The sequence below is a fragment of the Sciurus vulgaris genome, assembly GCF_902686455.1.
Source record: "Sciurus vulgaris genome assembly, chromosome: 2".
Taxonomy (NCBI): Eukaryota; Metazoa; Chordata; class Mammalia; order Rodentia; family Sciuridae; genus Sciurus; species Sciurus vulgaris.
The window spans coordinates 90,838,918-90,859,481 of record NC_136462.1 but is presented as its reverse complement, the minus strand read 5'-3'; the positions used below and the strand labels follow the sequence as shown (position 1 = coordinate 90,859,481).

General features: G+C 37.0%; 1 protein-coding gene and 1 pseudogene across 3 annotated transcripts in view; one reads left to right on the top strand and one right to left on the bottom strand.

Moving 5' to 3' along the window:
- Positions 1 to 20,564, bottom strand: part of RTF1 (RTF1 homolog, Paf1/RNA polymerase II complex component) — a 63,661-nt gene that overhangs the window by 25,622 nt on the left and 17,475 nt on the right. The window contains exons 3-5 of one of the 2 annotated variants that reach the window (XM_079128765.1): positions 11,681 to 11,843; positions 6,463 to 6,610; positions 3,002 to 3,206 (exon numbers count right to left, since the gene is read on the bottom strand). In XM_079128765.1, coding sequence (XP_078984891.1) covers positions 3,002 to 3,206; positions 6,463 to 6,610; positions 11,681 to 11,843 — 516 coding nt within the window. The remainder of the gene's footprint in view (positions 1 to 3,001; positions 3,207 to 6,462; positions 6,611 to 11,680; positions 11,844 to 20,564) is intronic. The other variant, XM_079128764.1, reaches the window with a different exon arrangement.
- On the top strand, positions 6,668 to 8,968 carry LOC306655573 (translin-associated protein X-like; annotated as a pseudogene). Its single transcript has one exon. The product of its transcript is annotated as a translin-associated protein X-like (transcript).

The window sequence follows — 20,564 nt, the reverse complement described above, 5'->3', positions numbered from 1 at the left end:
AACTAAATAGCTTTCTCTCAGCAAAGGAAACTATCAGCAATGCAAAGAGAGAGCCTACAGAGTGGGAGAAAATCTTTGCCACTCATACTTCAGATAGAGCACTAATTTCCAAAATATATAGAGAACTCAAAAAACTCTACACCAAGAATACAAATAACCCAATCAACAAATGGGCTAAGGATATGAACAGACACTTCACCGAAGATCTACAAGCAATCAACAAACATATGAAAAAAAAAATGTTCAACATCTTTAGTAATAAGAGAAATGCAAATGAAAATTACACTAAGATTCCATCTCACCCCAATTAGAATGGTGATTATCAAGAATACAAGCAACAAGAGGTGTTGGAGAGGATGTGGGGAAAAAGGTACACTCATACATTGCTGGTGGGGCTGCAAATTAGTGCAGCCACTCTGGAAAGCAGTGTGGAGATTCCTTAGAAAACTTGGAATGGACCCACCATTTGACCCAGCTATCCCACTCCTTGGCCTATACCCAAAGGACTTAAAATCAGCATACTACAGAGATATGGCCACATCAATGTTCATAGCTGCTCAATTCACAATAGCCAGACTGGGGAACCAACCCAGATGCCCTTCAGTTAATGAATGGATAAAGAAACTGTGGTATATACATACAATGGAATATTACTCAGCCATAAAGAATGATAAAATTATGGCATTTGGAGGCAAATGGATGAAATTGGAGAATATCATGCTAAGTGAGATAAGCCAATCTCAAAAAACCAAAGGACGAATGATCTCACTGATAAGTAGAAGATGATACATAATGGGGGGTGGGAGGGGTTAGTGTTAGGGTTAGAGTTAGGGTTAGGGAGGCAGGCAAGAATGGAGGAAGGACTATATAGAGGGAAAAGAGGGGTGAGAGGGGTGAGGGGGAAGGGAAAAAATAACAGAATGAATCAAGCAACATTACCCTATGTAAATTTATGATTACACAAATGGTATGCCTTTACTCCATGTACAAACAGAGAAACAACAAGTATCCCATTTGTTTACAATTAAAAAAAAAAAAGAAGAAAAAAAAAAAATCCAAAAGATGAATGATCTCACTGATAAGTGGATGATGACACATAATGGGGGGTTGAAGCGGGGCAAGAATGGAGGAAGGAGGGACTGTATAGAGGGAAAAAAGGGGTGGGAGGGGTGGGAGGGAGGAAAAAATAACAGAATGAATCAAAGATCAAAAAAGAAAAAAAGGGCTGGGGATGTGGCTCAATGACAGAGCATCCCTGGGTTCAATCCCTAATACTGTAAATATAAAAACAGACTGCCCTCCCACACCAAAAAAAGGCTACCATGAGATCCATATAATGATTGAATGACAGCCACATAAAGAACTTAAGTAAAATATATGAATGAAATTTTCTGAGTTATTATATTGTAATGCCCTAAAGCTAAACAAATGAGCTACAAAAATATCAATTTCCTGTGCAAGGCTCTGCATCTCTGTCTTAATTATCATAACCCTTCTAGTACTAAAAATTGTTGCTGAAGCAATCAACTGCCTTATTCACATAAGGCAAAAAATTTAAAAACTGAATGGGAGTGTAACTCAGTGGTTGAGGCTTGCCTAGCATGCTGATGCTATGGGTTTGGTCCCAAGCACTAAAAATAAACGAACAAACAAATAATTCAAACAAACAGATGAACAGAAAAACGAAGCTTGAGGTGAGCCATTCATCACTCTTGAGTTACTGTGATTTAATCATAAGGTCATATTGGCATTATACAACAAGCTTTTTTTATGGTCTTCACAGTTCAGAAATATAATTTTTACAAGTCATAACCAATCATCTGGCAATTCCAACACACTTTAAGTTCTGTTGGTTCCAACACAGGTAACCTTGGAAGCATTCAGTCAAAGCAAATGTCTACTACTTTCTGCTGACTGAAAGCAAAAACATTCTTGTCTAGGATAACTCACCACACTTAATATGGTCTCCAGAAAGGACAAATAGGCTCCCAGATGAAATGGAACTAACTGCTGAAAAAAAAAGTGCTTTGATTTTGTTTTAATGATATTGGGTAACTAGGAAAGGATACTGGTTCTGAGGACTCTTATTTCCAAAGACAAAAGACAAGTTTGTGGCAAAAATTCAGAAAACCGAAGCATCTTTTGATTACCAAGAAGCAATCTGACATTTCAGATTTGAAGAAAATACAAAGACTGCCAGGCACAGTGGTGCATGCCTACTGAGGTACAAGTAGTACCTCAACTGCTTGAGAAATCAAGGCAGGTGGACTGCAAGTTTAAGGCCAGCCTGGCAACTTAGAGAGACCCAATCTCAAAATAAACAATGAAATGGGCTGGGAATATAGCTCAGTGATAGAACACCCTTGGGTTCAATCCCCAGTGCTTTTAAAAAAAAAAAGGACAGATACCTAATGTGTACATAATGAGTAATTCCAAGTCTTAAATCTTATGAAGACCACATTCCAAATGTGAATTTTAGAAAATTATTTCTACTTTGGGAGCCTGGAAAATTTAAAATCAAGCTGTAAAACATAAAGCTGTGAAACACCATTTGTTCATTTAATTTTTACATATCATCTGATGTCTTCCCACCAAATGTGATCCTAAATATAAACACATTATTTGTTTTTGATTTTATTAACAATACCATTTCCAAATGCATCTTCATATACAGATGCTCCTTAACTTATAACCACATTATAAGGTGAAAACACCATAAGATGAAAATGCAGGGAATACACCTAACCTTTCAAACATCATAGCTTAGGCCAGCCTGCCTTAAATGTGCTCAAAATTTCACTGAATATCTCATGTAATTTACTGAATACTGTACTGAATATGAAAGTCAGGCTGGTTGCACGGGTATGTTTTGACACCCTTGTAAAGTTGAAAAATCTTAAGTTGAACTGTTGGACCACCTATATAGGTCAGATGTGAAGGACAGGGGAAGTACAAGAGACAAGAAATAAACAGAAAAGGCAGGGTAGCTACACAACCTTACCTTCTTTTCAACACCTCCCTCTTCTCTATGCGGTTGAACAGCTCTTGTTCTCTCTCCTTCTCTGTCATCTGTTCCAGACGGGCCCTGTCTTCCTCATCTCCCATTAGATCCTCTCCATAGCCATCATGGAACTCTTCATCTTCTGAGGAAGAATCTGAATCTGAACTAGAAGAGGAGCTATTGCTGTCAGAATCTGACACTTCACCTGCAACAGAGACCCAACATGCAATCACATGCTACGTTCCAGTGACTCCACAATGTTGACAAGCATTACCCTCTGCCTCTCCCAGGTAAAAAGGCAAAAGGCCACCTCAACTTCTTTGGGACCAGTCCATAGACTGCTCTTGGTAAATGCAAATAGAGGTTAGAGAAATTAAGGCTGGAAAAAGAAACTTGCTTGTTCTTTTCCAATTCTTTTATGCCTTTTTTATTTTGAGACAGGATCTTGCTAAGTTGCAGAGGGTAGTCTTTTTTTGTTCTGGTACTGGGAATTGAACCCAAGGTGGCTTAACCACTGAGCAACATCCACAGTCCTTTATTAAATATTTTATTTAGAGGGGCTCGGGTTGTGGCTCAGTGGTAGAGTACTTGCCTAGCATGTGTGAGGCACTGGGTTCAATTCTCAGCACCACATATAAATAAATGAATAAAATAAAGATCTATCAATATCTGAAAAAAATATTAAAAAAAAATATTTTATTTAGAGACAGGGTCTCACTGAGTTTCTTAGCACTCCACTGTTGCTGAGGCTAGTTTTGAACTTGTGATCCTCCCCCCTTAGCCTCCTGAGCCGCTCAGATTACAGGCATATGCTACCTTGCCTGGCTACTTTCTCTGTCTATACATATAAAAAATTGTAGCTGTGTGAGGTGGCACAACTCAAAAAATAACCATTTTTTGGGGGAGAGGACTGGGCATTGAACTCAGGGGAACTTGGCCACTGAGCCACATCCCCAGCCCTATTTTGTATTTTTTAATTTAAAAACAGGGTCTAACTAAGTTGCTTAGCACCTCACTTTTGCTGAGGCTGGCACTGAACTTGCGATTCTCCTGCCTCAGCCTCCTGAGCAGCTGGGATCATTGGCGTGCACTACCGTGCCTGACTCTCAAAATTTTTTGAGACAGGGTTTCACTAAGTTACTGAGACTGGTCTCCTGCCTTCTGAGATCACAGGCATGCACACTGTGCCCTGTGAAAGAAAGTTTCTTACATAACAAACCAGATAATTGTCAAATTTAGAATATTTATCATTGATGCAATTCCATTATCTAACATATTTTTACCAATTGTTAGTACTCAATTTTTACCAATTGTTTCAATACTGACCTTAATAGTCACTTTTTATACCAAGTAGGGTCCAATCTAGGATCACACATTGGTTGCCATGTCTCTAGAGTATCAATTAATCTGGACCGTCTTTCTTCTTTTTTTTAATATTTTTTTCAATTGTCAATGGACCTTTATTTTATTATTTATATGCGGTGCTAAGAACTGAACCCAGTGCCTCACACGTGCTAGGCAAGCGCTCTGCCACTGAGCTACAACCCCAGCCCTCAGACTTTATTAAAAAAAAAAAAAAAATTTAATTATTATTTTTCAGGTGTTACTTGGGATAGAAGACAGGGCTTCATGTAGCTAGGCAAGAGCTCTACCACTGAGTTACATCCCCAGTCCTTTTTTTTGTTTGTTTTATTTCAAGATAGGGTTTCACTTGGTTGCCCAGGCTGGTCTTAAACTTGTGGTCCTCCTGCCTCAGCCTCCTGAGTAGCCATGATTACAAGTGTACTCATCTATAATTAATGAGATGGAACCTTGTGATTTTGTCCAGACTGACCCAAACTCCTGAGCTTATGCAGAAGATTACTTGAGCCCAGGATCCAATCTAGGGGTTCACCATGTGTGGCTTGGACTAGATTTTGTCTTTCAAGCCTCTGAATTTTTGAAGAGTATAAGTCCACAAAATTGTCTAACAGAATTTTGTAAGGTAGTGATGAAAATATTCTCTGAACAGTAGCCAACACAGGTGGCTAATGAACAACTGAAATGTAGCTAGTGCAACTGAGAAACTAAATTTTAAATATTAATTCTAATAACAACAGCTATTAAAGGTCTTGGTTTGTTTTGCCAAGAAACAATTTACATTATGAATTTTTGGCAAGAATATTCTCTAAATGATTGTGTCCTTTTAAAGATATCACATCAGAAAGCATCTAACATCCAGCCAGGCAAAGAGGCACACAACTGTAATCCCAGAAACTCGGGAGGCTATGAAAGAAGGATCACAAGTTTAATGCGAGCCTCACCAATTTAGCAAGACCCTGTCTTCAAAATAAAAAATAAAAAGGGCTAAGGATGTAGCTTAGTGGATTCAAGCTCCTGAGTTCAAGCCCTACTACAAAAAAAGAAAAAGAAAAAAAAAAAAAAAAACAGAAGAAGCATCTAGTATCTGTATCATTACTGGTAATGTTAATCTGTATTACTTGATTAAGGTGGTGTTTCCCAGATTTCCTCTCTGTACAGGAACCTTCTTCCCTCTGCAGTTAGTATGTATAGGGAGATGCTTTTAGACTATATAAACATTTTGTTCCATATTATATCAACAGTTACCATTAAGGTTGAAAAATAATGGAGATTTTCCTAACCCTATAATTTCTTCAACATTTATTAGTGTCATTTAAAAAAAAAATTTTAAAGAGTCATAAACTAATTAGTCATTTCCTAATGACACTGGGTCTTGAAAGGTGGCATGTAAAGAGTCGATATATATTATTAATGAATATTAAGTTAAAACCAGCCATTTAATAAGAATTATGTTTAATTCAATTTGAGCCAACATTCACAGATATGGTCTTTATTTATTTATTTATTTATTTTTTATTTTTTATGGTACTGGGGATCAAACTCAGGGCCTTGTGCTTGCAAGGCAAGCACTCTACCAGCTGAGCTATCTCCCCAGCCCGAGATATGGGCTTTAAACCAGGTTAGGACAATATTCTATCAGTTGGTTTGCCAAGTGAACTTTACTTTTTCAAGAAAACTTAAAGTTTATTATTCTGGAACAAGTTCAGTTGTTAAACTAGTGTTATTGAAAAGTTCTGGAATTTGGTTTATGAAAAGAATATTTCTTCTAAATTTTCCATCTGATTCAAGGATTTACCTCCATGGACAAGAAAAAGACACTCAGGAAAAAGTGAGTGGAGACTAATGCAGGAACTCCTACTACTCCTGGGTTCCTTGGTTGGGTTCCCAGGTTCTCAACCACCCCTCTGGAAATGCATGATTTTTCTTGCTTTTCTTCAGATTCTCAAAGGATCCATGACCACTGAAAAAGCTAAGGACTACTGTCCTGAAGGCGGAGATCAAGCTGTAATGTGGGCTCCTTTCTTCCCTACTTCTGCCTCTGTCTCTCCAACCTAAGAAGACTAGGAATTCACAGCCCCAGGTCTGGGTATTTGGCTCACCTTCCTCAGGCGCTGAGCTCTCAGCAGAACTGTCTTTGTCTGAACTGCCTGAGGAGGCAGTTTTGTTGGCTTGTTTCTTCATGGTTCCTTTCTTCTCTATTTTTCGGGCTTTTCCTTTCTTCTTATTTTTATTACTCCCAAATGTCCACTACAATGAGAAAAGAAAAAAGGAAAACTGAAATAGGAACTTTGCTGAAAAAAAAAAAAAAAAAAGAAAGCGGAAAGATTCAGGAGTGAAGACTCTCTGTCTTTCAACAAAATGATTCCAAGAATCTCTACCACTTTGAACCCACCCCAAAATATATATTTACATGAAGAAAGATACACTTTTAAATCAGTTGGTCACCTAGCTGGCCTCCATGCTGTCACTGTGTTGTATTCTGCAGCCTACAGTCTCTGTATGTCTCAGCAAAGGTCATCTGATATGAGCAGCAAAGAAAGATGGGGAGGTTTCAGAAGAGGAAACATAACAACTTCCCCATACAACCAAAGAAAGGGGAAGGATATTGGTTCACCTTTACCGGTGATGGCCTTCAAGTCATTTCAGCAAGAACTGGATTGCAAGGCATGACAAATATGAGAGACTTGTGAAATTGGTTGGGATATAACTGTTGAAAGTTTAAGAGGATGATCTTTCTCCTCTGTAGGATTACAAGTACTCCTGAAATATTGACTGAATTATAAATCACATTGGATGGTATCAGACAAAAAATATGACAGGTAGCCCAAGAGCTATCAGGAGATCAGTTCCATCTAGCTTTCACTACAGGACTGCAGGAATATGCACTGCCTCTTTTTAACACTTCAAACACAATCATTAGCCAGTATGGATGAAATTAACAACTGCTATTTACAAAAGAAGATAATGGGAAAGCAAACAAAACTCCCTCCTCTGATGAATAGGATAAGCAGCTTGTCACTTGAAGACTGAAAGTCACCCCCTTTTATTGCTTTCTGGGAGTGGCTGATTTAACTGCAGAGATGAAGTGGATGTGTATTAATAGTGTGAGGAATGGGGACTCGATACTCCCTTTGAAGTGAAACTGGTTTTTAAGTCAGATTTAGAATGGGTTCTCCTTCACGGGCCAACATTCAGTATTACAAGGTCTCTAAGAAGCTGTATACAATAAAACAACGTCTGGTCAAAGTGGAATGCTTGTTATGTTCTCAAAGTCCACAGTTTAGAGATTCCAAAGCACATGCTGACAGATGTATACTCAGTTAAAACAGAAATGAGTGATCAGGAAGAGCATATTTCCTAGAACAACATCACTGGCTATTATCTGAAGAGAGACCAGTTTGTAAGACAGTTACTCAGCAATTCATCTGAATTTATTGTGGCATTGCCAGAGAAACTTTTTTTGCGGAGCTGGGGATTAAACCCAGGGCCTTGTGCTTGCAAAGCAAGCACTCCACCAACTGAGCTATCTCCCCAGCCCACTAGAAACTTTTTTATTTATACTTTTCTTAAATTGTATACAAGCTATACACAAAATTATCAAATGAATCAATTCTTGTTATTCATGGAAGTATACATACAAGTGTTTGTATGTATGCCTATTTGACGGTTTTTGCTAGTTAACCTTTATCACTGATCTGTATTATGTGAACATGATTCAGACTGCACTTTCTCCCATACCATACTTAATTTACTTTGTATGAATTTTGGAGTGATAATTAAAAAAAATTTTTTTAAGTTGTAGATGAACACAATACCTTTATTTACTTATTTTTATGTGGTGCTGATGATCAAACCCAGTGCCTCACGCATGCCAAGCAAGCACTCTACCACTGAGCCACAACTCTAGCCCATGGAGTGATAATTTTTAACGAAAGCAATTTAAATTGGTGATTTTGTTAAACTTTTTTGACTGAACTTCAGACTTGAGCTTCCTACCTAAATTTCTTGGCAATGTATTCCACACCTCCAGAATTGGCTTAATCCATAGAACAAACTATTGTAAATTAATAAACTATCAACACCTGTAATCCCAGCAGCTCTGGAGGCTGAGGCAACAAGATCACAATTTCAAAGTCAGCCTCAACAACTTAGTAAGGCCCTACGCAACTCAGTGAGACCCTGTCTCAAAATTAAAAATAAAAAGGGCTGGGATGTATCTCAGTGGTTATGTTCTGATGGGGAATTGGAACTAACATTTTAATGTTTTTACTGATAAAGTTGAGTTGAATTATATACTTGTACATAACTGAAAAGCTTTCATTATTGATTATTTAGAAGGATTTTTCCTCCCTTACCATTATATTAGACATACTTGAAGGTTTTCCTATTCTAGCATCTATCAGAAATGAATTACAATGAAATTTTGAAATACTAAATGAATCCAAACTTTTATAGTTGTCCTGTAGTATTGATAAAGTTGCCAAAAGAAAATGTATCATGCACAGTTCAGCAATAAGACAACTGGCCATACAGTTGAGAGTAACAACAGAGCACGGTGGTGTACACCTGTAATCCCATCAGCTCTATAGGCTGAGAAAGGAGGACCTCAAATTCAAAGCCAGCCTCAGCAAGAGCAAGGTGCTAAAAGCAACTCAGTGAGACCCTGTCTCTAAATAAAAAATACAAAATAGGCTGGGGATGTAGCTCAGTGCCAAAAAAAAAAAAGTAAAGACAGTAATAGTCTCTAGCACTCTTTAGAAATGAACTTGCCTACTAAAATTAGCTATAGATTATTACTTGTAAAGCTGACTTGAGCATGACAGTACTTACTGGCTGACAGATATTTCTAAACCAATTGGTTTTGTGAGTTTTGAGAATCTAGCTACTAATTATCTCTGTTTGTAAGAACTGATTCTTGAACAATGTAATTTTTCAAAGAATACTACCTAAAGGAAAATAAAACACAGATATACCTGATAGGTTAGGTTTGTTGTGGTGTGGGTGGGTGTCTCCCTGCACTAAGATCTATACTGCTAAATTATAATTAATCCCATTATAGTTTTGTGACTTCTACCACTTGAATTTGAATTTATAATGTTAAAAGTAAAATAATAGTAATCAGTATTTTACAAATGTTTAAAACAAGTCTTTTGAGTGAAATATTAAAATTTCTTTTCTTTCTTTTTTTTTTTTTTTTTTTAAAGGAACACCCTTAAAAGCTTGTTTAAAACTTTATAACAACTAGCTTGGAATTTCTTACTAATAGAAAATTTAGATAAAACATAAAATCTAATTAATTAACTTTCTATTGCAACAGAAAAATAAGTATACTAACTTTATGACAAGTCAACAAATTTAACCAAGTGAGAGAAAATGGCTTCTCATGTTTTCTGTGGTAGAGATGGCAGGAACTGCTAAGAGCTGGTATATCAGGACTTCAGTACATAGAGAATGGTTTAGTGTTGAGGTGGGTCTCAGGAAGGCAGGGAAAAAAGCTTGTGCCTAGGAGAAAACTGCACAATGCACTGAGAAAGGATACGAATCACTTTTAGGTATAGATAGCAGTACCAGCAATAACTCCAAGAAGGCAGAAGATAAAGTAGATCATTAAGCATACGTGTGTATATCTTTTTTTTTTTTTAAATATATATGTGCTATTTTTAAAAAATATTTTAGTTGTTGATGAACCTTTATTTTATTCATTTATTTATATGTGGTGCTGAGAATTGAACCCAGTGCCTCACAATATGAGGCAAGGGCTATAGCACTGAGCTACAACCCAAGCCCATGTGTGTATCTTACTTAAAAATCTAGGGCTAAGAATGTAGCTTAGTACATCCTTAGCTTAGTAGAGGTCTTGCCTAGCATGTGCTAGGCTCTGGGTTCACTTCTCAGTACTACAAAAAATTAAAATAAAAATCTGGATATATTACACTATAACAATGTTTAAACTGGGTCAGAAACAGGAAACCTCTACACATAAGAAACCTTCAATTTGTATCACTGAAGTAAGAGGCAGACAACTACAGTTAACCACTCCTGGACCAAAACAACCATCTTGATCAAGCATTTTAATTAAAAGGTTGAAAGTCTGTATAATCATTTAAAACTTTCACAAACACTATTTAGTTACTATTAAACCGTATCTCCTTTGATATGTTATTTATTTTTTTATTTTTGGTACTAGGGATTGAACCCAGGGATGCTTTACCACTGAGCTACATCCTTTCTCAGTCTTTAATTTTTTATTTTATTTATTTTAAAATATATTTTTACTTGTAGATGGACACAATAACTTTGTTTATATATATTTTTGTGGTGCTGAGGATCCAACTCAGCACCTCACATGTGCTAGGCAAGTGCTCTACCATTGAACTACAATTCCAGGCCCTAATTTTTTTATTTTGAGACAGGTCTTACACTTGGGCTCCTCCTACATCAGCCTCCCTAGTAGCTGGGATTATATATGTGCACCGCCATGCCCAGTACTTCTTTGATATTTTGACTTATTTATTTACAATAATTTTTGGTGAAAAATACTTTAATATTTTAAAAAAGCACAGTCTTTCCTCCTATTATAATAGGATGATAAATTAACCTCCCATTTCATAATAGCCAAGATCAGAAGTAAATTTATTTTGAACTTTTTCTTGGAGTGGGGAGAGGTAGGCATAGGAGCTATTCTTAAGAACCACAGTCTGGCCAAGTGTCATGGCACATGCCTGTAATACCAATGACTCTGGAGGCTGAGGCAGCATTGCAAGTTCAAGCCTGGACAACTTAGAGAGACCCTGTCACAAAATAAAAATTTAAAAGTCCTGGGGGCTGAATGCAGCGCACAGGTCTGTAATCCTAGCAACTCAGGAGGTTAAGGCAAGAGGATTACAAGTTTAGTGAGGCTCCAAGCAACTTAGTGGAGACCCTGTCTCAAAATAAAAAATAAAAAGGGATGGGTGGGGATGTGGTTCAGTGGTAAAGCACCTCTGGGTTTAAATTCCTGGTTACCCCCCCCCAATAAATAAATAAATAAGAATAAGAATATAGAAGTAAAGTGCCCCTGGATTCAATTACTTGTATCAAAACACACAAGTAAAAAACCCCACAGTCTGTTAAAATATTGTGAAAAGGGTGTTATTTTAATCTATTGATTCTAATTTTAATTTAGTTATTTTAATTGTTATGCTCATAATACAGATATTACTAGAATTAATAATATATAAGATATCTTTGACACTGGTTCTTTTTACAAGAAATAGCACAATCATACACATAATACTCAGTATTTGTTTCTTGGTTATAAAAATGGCCATGACCCACCTTTTCCAAACAGAGTATGGAACTTCTACCCAATAGGAATATGAAGAGGTTGAGAGCAAAAGGTTGAGCTATCAGGGTCACATGTGTGTCAGAGTGGCTAGGTCTATTTTTGTCTACAGGTTTGGGTTTCTCATATGCAATATAGCCAAACTCTGTGGAGTCCCTAGGGGGTAAAAAAAAAAAGTGTTTATGAGAGCAAAAACGACATAAATGTGAAGTTACACAAGTAAATCCAATTTAGGAGGTGCTAGGAAGCCACCTGGCTTCCTTATCCTTCTACCCTCTGTCTGCTGTAATATGCCACAGCCTGATCTTAGCAACTGTCACTCATTTGTAGTGTACAATGTTTATCCCTTGCAGGGGAGGGAGAAAAAGCAAGGGTTAAAAATAGAAGAAAAAAAAATGCTGTCATTTAAAAGGAGCTTTCCTGGCTAATCCTGAATGTGAGAAGAGTATTTTTTTTTTTTTTTTTTTTTCCTTACAGCAATTTTTGAAAGTAAGATGACAAAGCTGTCTTACCTCACATGAAGCTGACTTGGGGTTAGGAGGGAGGTGAATCAAGCCAAATGCAGACAATCAAGACCTCAATCTGTGGCAATGTTTCAGGGGAATTGTACTGCAGATGACTTTACTTTTAAAAATAGAATTTTTTTTTCAGGTGTGGCAGCACACTTCTATAGCCCCAACTACTCTGGAGACTAGGGCAGGAGGATCATTTGAGCTCAGGAGTTTGAAGATAGCCTAGGCAACACAGCAAAACCCATTTTAAAATAATAATAATTTTTTTTTTTTTCAATTTCTGAGGCTGGGGATGGAGTCTGGTAGAGTGCTTGCCTACCATGTGCAAGGACTTAGGTTCTATGCCTAGCACTGCAAAAGGAAAACAACAACAACAACAAAGAAAACTTTTTAAAATCTGTATTTTTACCACCCCAAGACAAATAATTGCTTGCAATATAGAGGTGAGTCTTATTATTATTATTATTATTTTTTTTTTTTTTTGCGGTGCTGGGGATCGAACCCAGGGCTTTGTGTTTGCAAGGCAAGCACTCTACCGACTGAGCTATCTCCCCAGCCCTATTATTCTTATATAATTCCAAGAAAGAGACTCGAATGGGTCCCAATAATTATCCTTAGTTTTTTTTCCTACTTGGAGAATAAATCACGGTTGTAATATTTTACATTTTGTAAACCAGAAATTCCTGAATTGTTTTTGGTCTAATCACAAATTTTAAATACTTGCCCAATACCTCTTCTTCTAAGAGCACAGAGTCTTGCAAAAGTCTTATTCTCATGACTCTAAGACAGTGGGAATATGATTTCTTTCATTGCCAGAGTATGGTAGTAAATGGAATCTAAAGAGTAAAAAACAGAATTAAAAGAATGCTCATGTGCTCTCTCCAACTAGGAGGGAGCAGAGAAAATGACAGAGCATTTTAAAATTTGTGGGCTGTACCAATAGGCAACTCTGTTGTAACCTTAAAAGGTGAGAATGCTGGGGTCGTAGTTCAGTGGTGGAGCACTTGCCTAGCATGCATGAGGCCCTGGGTTAGATTCTCAGCATCACATATAAATAATTCAAATAAAGGTCCACTGACAACTAAAAAGAAAATTAACAAATTTTTTAAAAAGTGAGAATGAGAACAGAGTGCCACACTGGTCTGCATCTGAATTCCAGGACAGAGGCCAGAGCATCCCCTAAAGAGTTGTTCAAAAAACACTGGGGCAAGGTATGGTGGCACATGCCTGTAATCCCAGCAGCTCCAGAAGCTGAGGCAGGAGGATTTCCAGTTCAAAGCCAGCCTCAGCAATGGCAAGGCACTAAGCAACTCAATGAGATGATCTCTAAATAAAATACAAAATAGGGCTGAGGGTGTGGCTCAGTGGTCAAGTGCCCCTGATTTCAATCCCCGGTACCAAAACAAACAAACCCACCTGGGAAAGGGTATTAGACACATTGACATTCTGCTTTCCTAAGCATAAATGTATGCAAGCTTCACACAACACCAGACAAGTATTATGTAAATAAGAAGTAAGGAAAACATAAAATAGAACCTGGAAGATGTTTTGTTATCTAATAAACAAACAGATTAGCTGTTTGACCCTCTTTAATATAACAGATATTCTAATGGACAGTAATTATCTAATGATACAGGAAGGTATGTGCTACAAAACTCTGTGTCACCCTGAGTGTATGGGGATATTACAAAGTAGTCCCTATTCTTAGAAGTTGCTGTCTTTCCTGGTACTCAGATAAAACGGGATGGAACATGGGATAAAAGTGTTGCCTTTGGGGTTAGGGGATGGGAATAAGAAAGAATGAATTGGACATAACTTTCCTGTGTTCATATATGAAATACACCACCAGTGAAACTCCACATTATTACAAACATAAAAACGTGATCCTAACTAGAATAAGTTAAAATCCATGTATGCATAATTTGTCAAAGTGCACTCAAATATCATGTATATCTAAAAAGAATAAAAACAAAACAAAGTGGTTGCCTTTGGACTTGGGTGGCATTGAGATCCTGAGTACAATGAGCATCCTGGAAGCAGAAAATCAAATACTTCAAGATTTATCTCTAAGGGGTGAGGAATATCCATATTCCTATGTTTTAGAAGAGTAGAAATAATTTCTACCCAGTTACTCTGAATTGAATTTATAAGTGAAATGAGCCAGGTGCAGTGTCACACACCTGTAAACCCAGCTACTTAGGAGGCTGATGCAGGAGGATCACAATTTCAAGGCCATCCTCAGTAACTTAGCAAGGGCCTAAGCAGCTTAAAGAGACCCTGACTCAAATTTAAAAATAAAAAAAAATAAAAAAAATTTAAAAAGGGTTGGAGATGTGGTGCAGTGGTAGAGTGCCCTGGGTTAAATCCCCAGGACCAAAAAAAAAAAAAAAAAAAAAAAAACAACAACCAAAAAAAAAAAAAAAACAAAACCACCAACAACCAAAAAACAAACAAACAAAAAAAAAAAACCTGAAAAGATAACGAAGAAATGTAAAATATAATTAATATTATATTCCCCTTGAGAATGTGTCAGAATTTGTTGTAAACAAATTTGAGCAAATGGTCCATGAAAATCACTTCATTATTTCAAATTCTTTGGTTGAGATTTTAACTGTGTCTAGATAAATATGCTACTGTACAGTTTCTACCTCACCAAAAGCCTAAAAGTACTGTATAAAATAAGGCTTATGAGCAATTCAAATAGCTATCACTAAGTTCAAGTACTGAAGCAATACATTCCAATCTAAATTCTACCAGGTCCTCTTGTTTTCCTGACCCCAGAGCAGATCACATGCAGGAAGCCGGAAGTAGGTTACCAGGAGATGAGCACTTCTTACCTACAGTACTGGAGAAAGAAAAGCTATAAAAAGCAGTACCACACAGCTTGATATTTTGGAAGGCATTCTTTCCCAGTACAAGAACTGCCATTCGGCCCGGTATGGTGGCGCACACCTGTAATCCCAGCAGCTCAGGAGGCTGAGACAGGAAGATTCCAAGTTCGAGGCCAACCTCAGCAACTTAGTGAGGCCTTGTCTCAAAATAAAAAGTAAAAAGGGCGGGGGATGTGACTCAGTGGTAAAATACACCTGGGTTCAATCCCCAGTACAAACAACAAAAAATAAAACTGCCATTCATAGTTGTTTTAAATTTCAACCAGAAAAGCTACTACATAAAATAAAAAAAAAATTTCAAATATAGCATCTCATATTTTAAACTTTCAAGAGTTTAGTTTTAGTATTGGAATTCATCTATGTGGAAAATCTTGTTCTAGAGGTATATATAATATGAAAAGTTTACTAAACCAATGTACAAACAGGAAAACATCAGCAAAGCAGTGAAGGTCTTTTTTCTTTTCTTTTGTACTTGGGATCAAACCAAGGGCCACTCTATTTTTATTTTTATTTTGAGACAAGGTCTTGTTAAATTGCTCAGGCTGACCTGGAACTTGGCAATCTCCTGCCTCAGTCAGCCGAGTTGCTGGGATTACATGTGTGCCACTGCACCTGGCTGAAGAGTAAAGATCTTGAATGCAAGCACGTGGTTAAGTATGTATTATCTCTTATGTATCACGCTCTTTGATATCAAGTCAACTTCCTGGAAAAGTTTTTTCTAAATAAATTTACAAGTAAAAGTTGTATCTTTCTCAGAGTGTTCTATTAATCTTTTCCTATTAATAAATACACTTGAGTCAGCAAGAGATTACAGAGTGTGAATAGCTGCAAAAGTAAATCAAACTGGGAGAGCCTGAAAGACCAGATGAGAGATGAGAAAGAGAAGGAAGAAGCTTCAGAAAGAAAGAAAGTAGAAAAAAATGAAATACAGGAATAGCAAGAAGAAATCCAGTCTTCGAAGAGGCAAGTAGAGGTACAAACAGCGAAGGCTGGGAGATGTTCTAGGGAAGAACAAACAGGTGTGACAAGTGATGAACTATAAGGCTGGGCCAAATCCTTTTATTTTTCAAAAATATTAAAAACAAGACTAAATATGAAGCTTTTAAAATACCTTACATAGAGGGTATTAGATAACAGTTTCTTTACTTTGACTAATATAGTTATATTCCATTCTCAACAACAAAAAAAGTTTTTTTATTGTTAGTTTTTGTTTTTTGGTTTTTTGTTTTTTTTTTTTTTTTTTTAATCCAAAGTGCTGTTTACTCATAACAAGGGGAAATTTAGGTTTCCTTCTTATCTAGCTGGCAGCTATCTATTTCTATATGCTCCAGCTCCTCTTTATAACCTTCCGCAAGAGGTGTGTACTTCACATTTTCCCAGGCTTGGTTCACATAGACTCTATTATTACAAAAAGAATCTTGCTTACTTTTAAATATACCTCAAGAATCACTAAGAATAACTGATTTACCAAAAATAATACACAAGCATATTCTCTGTCACTAAACTTTGGGGGTTTTGCCCAATTCTGCAAAGACCCTATACATGAAACATCTACTTATTCTCTCATTAACTGGACTTAATGACTATTGCAGTACACACTTTTTTCTATATAGGAAATTTTCATAGCTTCTGTTTTTACCTCCTCCCATCAGTTAGCTTGCTGTTATCTTGTTCTAAAATTTCTCCATGTAACACACTAACCCATTAACTTCTTTTTAAAATATTTTGTTTTAGTTGTAGATGGACACAATAACTTTATGCTGAGGATGGAACTCAGGGCCTCACACATGCTAGGTAAGCACTCTACCACTAAGCCACAACCCCAGCACCCCCATTAACTTTATTATTTTTATTTTTAGTTGTAGATAGACACAATGCCTTTATTTTATGTATTTATTTATTTTTTATGTGGTGCTGAGGATTGAATCCAGTGCCTTACACATGCAAGGCAAGCACTCTACCACTGAGCTACAATCCCAGCCCCATTAACTTTTTGACTAGTTGTTCTTGGCCAATTTTCTGTCCTAGCAAATCTGAGGCGGCCAACACAATTCTTTATATCTATAGACACAGCTCACTAATGTAAAAACTAAAGATGGCATACTTTAAAAAACTCCAGAATAGCTTCTGGCACAAGCAGGCTCCATCTGACTGAGGATGGTCACTTTAACAACCAAATTTCTAAAATAATTTACAGGTAATAAAGATTAAAAACCAAAGCAGAATGAGACAACACAGTACACTAACTTCAGTATGTATTTTTCCCCCACAGACAGATGTCTGAATATTCATTATGAAAGAGGAAAAAAGGCAAGAGCTGATACCTCAAATTTTATATCCTAAAGATCTCTCAGAAGTCCCCCACCATCCTAAAAAGCCTATAGCAGCCATAATTTGAGTTCATGGTAATACCACTGAGTTCTAGTGTAGGATCAGTAGGATTTTTCTTTAAAAAAAAAGGTTTTATTTTCCTTTTTCTTTCTTTCCTTCTTCTTTCTCCTCCGTTTTTTTTTTTTTCTCTTTCTTCTGGTGCTGAGGATTAAAATCAGGGCCTCATGCATACCAGGCAAGCAGTCTACCGCTAAGCCACATCCCTGGCCCTTTTTTTTTTTTTTTGAGGTTCTTGGGATTAAACCCACAGCCTTGTACATGCTAGGCAAGTGCTCTACCAGTGAGCTACATCCCCAGCCCTTCTTATTATTTTTGAGAAGGTCTCTCTAAGTTGCTCAGGGTAGACTCAAACTCTTGACTCTCCTGCCTCAGCCTCCCAAGCAGTTAAATTATTTTCTTTAACTATCCAAAACAATGAAATATTTGTTCTAACTCTGAAATGCTCTGTGCTAATAAGCTAGTAGTAGCCAGAGCCAGAGAGAGATGATCTTTAGAATGGCCTTTAATACAGAGGCTGCTATTCTTGGGGTGGAGCAGAGTAGAACTACAACAAACCTGTGGGCCTGGAGGCAGCAGAAGAGCTAAGAACCTTTAGGGGCTAAGTCACTTACATTTTCATTCCCTGATGGGCAGGTGTAGCCAACCTGTTAGCTTTTTTCCTCCTTTAAATACATCAACAACTAAGAAGTAATCTAAGGTGAAGACTTACTGACAAGTTGCTGGAAGCAACAAAAGAAACTCTAAACTGATTTTTAGGGACAACAGCTCTACTCTAAAACAAATTTTGGGCTCCTCTAATGTGGAGGTGACACACATACACACACTACTCTTTTAACAGAAACAATTAAAAAGCATGAAGGGAGCTGGGCACAGTGGCACAAGCTTGTGATCCCAGCTACTCTGGTAGTTGAGGAAGGAGGAACATAAGTCCAGGCTGGGGATATAGAACTTGCCTAGCAAATATGAAGCCCTAGGTTCAATCCCTAGTATTGCAAAAAAAAAAAAAAAAAAGAATGAATAAATAAATAAAAGGGCTGGGAGTCTAGCTCAGTTGTAAAAAGCTTCACCCCTCAGTTCAAACCCCAGTACGATAAAAATAAATAAAAAGATGAAGGGGCCAGATGTAGTGGTGCACACCTATAATCCCAGCACCTCAGGAGGATCAGGCAGGAGGTTCACAAGTTCAAAGTCAGCCTCAGTAACTAAATGAGGCCCTAAGCAACTCAGCAAGACCCTGTCTCCAAATAAAATATAAAAAAGAACTGGGGATGTGGCTTAGTGGTTGATTGCCCCTGGGTTCAATCCCTGTTACCAACAGAAAAAAAGAAAGATAAAGGGAAAGCCAATATTGGTGACACATGCCTCTAGTCCCAGCTACTTCAGAGGCTGAAGCAGGAGGAATGATTGAGCTCAGTTTGAACAGAGTAAGGATCTATCTGAAAAGACAGAAAAGGAATCGGGCAATAACTATATACTCAGGACTCTGACCCAACAATAGGAATTTGGAGAATGAGAGTTCCAAGTATAGTTCTACTACTCACGTTAAGGAACTGTAAAGACCACAAATACAATACAGGGTATTATAGACATAGCAAAGATTAAAACTTAACAGAATACAGAAAAGGAAGGAAGAGCCACAGCAGTTGACTACTGAATGTGAAAATTAGAAGTAGATGCAAGAACAGTTGAAATTATTTCAAGATTTTCCTGTATTCTCTGTGCATTTAAAAAAAGAAAATAGCCAAACCAAAAGCAAATTACATCATAGACCCTACTGCTTTTCTAATAAGTTATTTTATTAATTTGAAGGGAATTATAGGTCCTCCACTGAAAATAAGCAAAAGAATAAACATTCCCTACTCCTTACTATAGAAAGTAATTTTAGCAAATTCTTTAAGACTAAGAGAATATCACTATAGTCAATCAGAATGCAAACATTCCCAATCTGCAATTCAAGGTACTGGTAAATACTGTTCAGCTGTTAATTAAATTTCATGACATTAAATAAACATACTTTTACTGTTAAAAATATTTTCCTAGAAATGTGGTATATATACACAAAGGAATATTACTCAGTCTTAAAGAAGAATGAAATTATGGCATTTGCAGGTAAATGGATGGAACTGAAGCGTTTCATGCTATGTGAAATAAGCCAATCCCCAAAAAACAAAGGCCAAATGTTTTCTCTGAAAAGCGGATGCTGATTTGTAATGGGGGGTGGGCAGGGAAGAATGAAGGAACTTTGGATTGTACAGAGGGGAAGTAGCGGGGAGTGAGGGGAGGGGTGGGGTGGGTGGGGAGGGAAAGGACGGTAGATTGTGAGACAGACATCATTACCCTATATACATGTATAAAAAGAATTTTTAAAAGCATATTTATCACTGTAAAAAAATTAATGAAAATAAATAAATAAATAAAAGTTTTTAAAAAAATATTTTCCTAGGCACACACCTGCAATTCCAGCAACTCAGAAGGCTAAAGCAAGAAGAGCACAAGTTTCAGGTCAGTCTTAACAACTTAGCAAGACCCTATCTCAAAAAAATAAAAAGGGCTGGGGATGTTGCTCAGTGATTGAGAGCCCCTGGGTTTAATACCAGTACAAAAAAAAAAAAAAAAAGTATTTTTCTAGCCTGCCTTGGTGGTCCATACCTGTAATCCCAGAAGGCTCACAAGTTTTAGGCCAGCCTGGGCAATTTACTGAGACCCTATTTCAAAATAAAATTTTAAGAAGAGGTGGGAATATACCTTAGAGACTGAGCATTTACCCAGTATGTGTGAGGCTCTGGGTTCAATCTGTAGTACCAAATAAAAAGATAAAGATAAAAAGATGGTCTGTTAAAAGATAAACAGAACTGGTATAACTCTCTCTAGGAAATGACTAAGAGGGAAAAAGTACTTTAAATCAAATGAGGAACATGTCTGGAGTGTTTCAACATCTTTCTTCTCACTGCACCTTCCATTCAGATTCTGGATCTTTAAGGGTCTTTCTTTACTGGTGGGCAATTTGGGAAAGTCATATTGGTTCAGACAAGGAACAGCTAGATATTTGTTTTTTAAAGTTAACATCATCACTCTGAGAGATA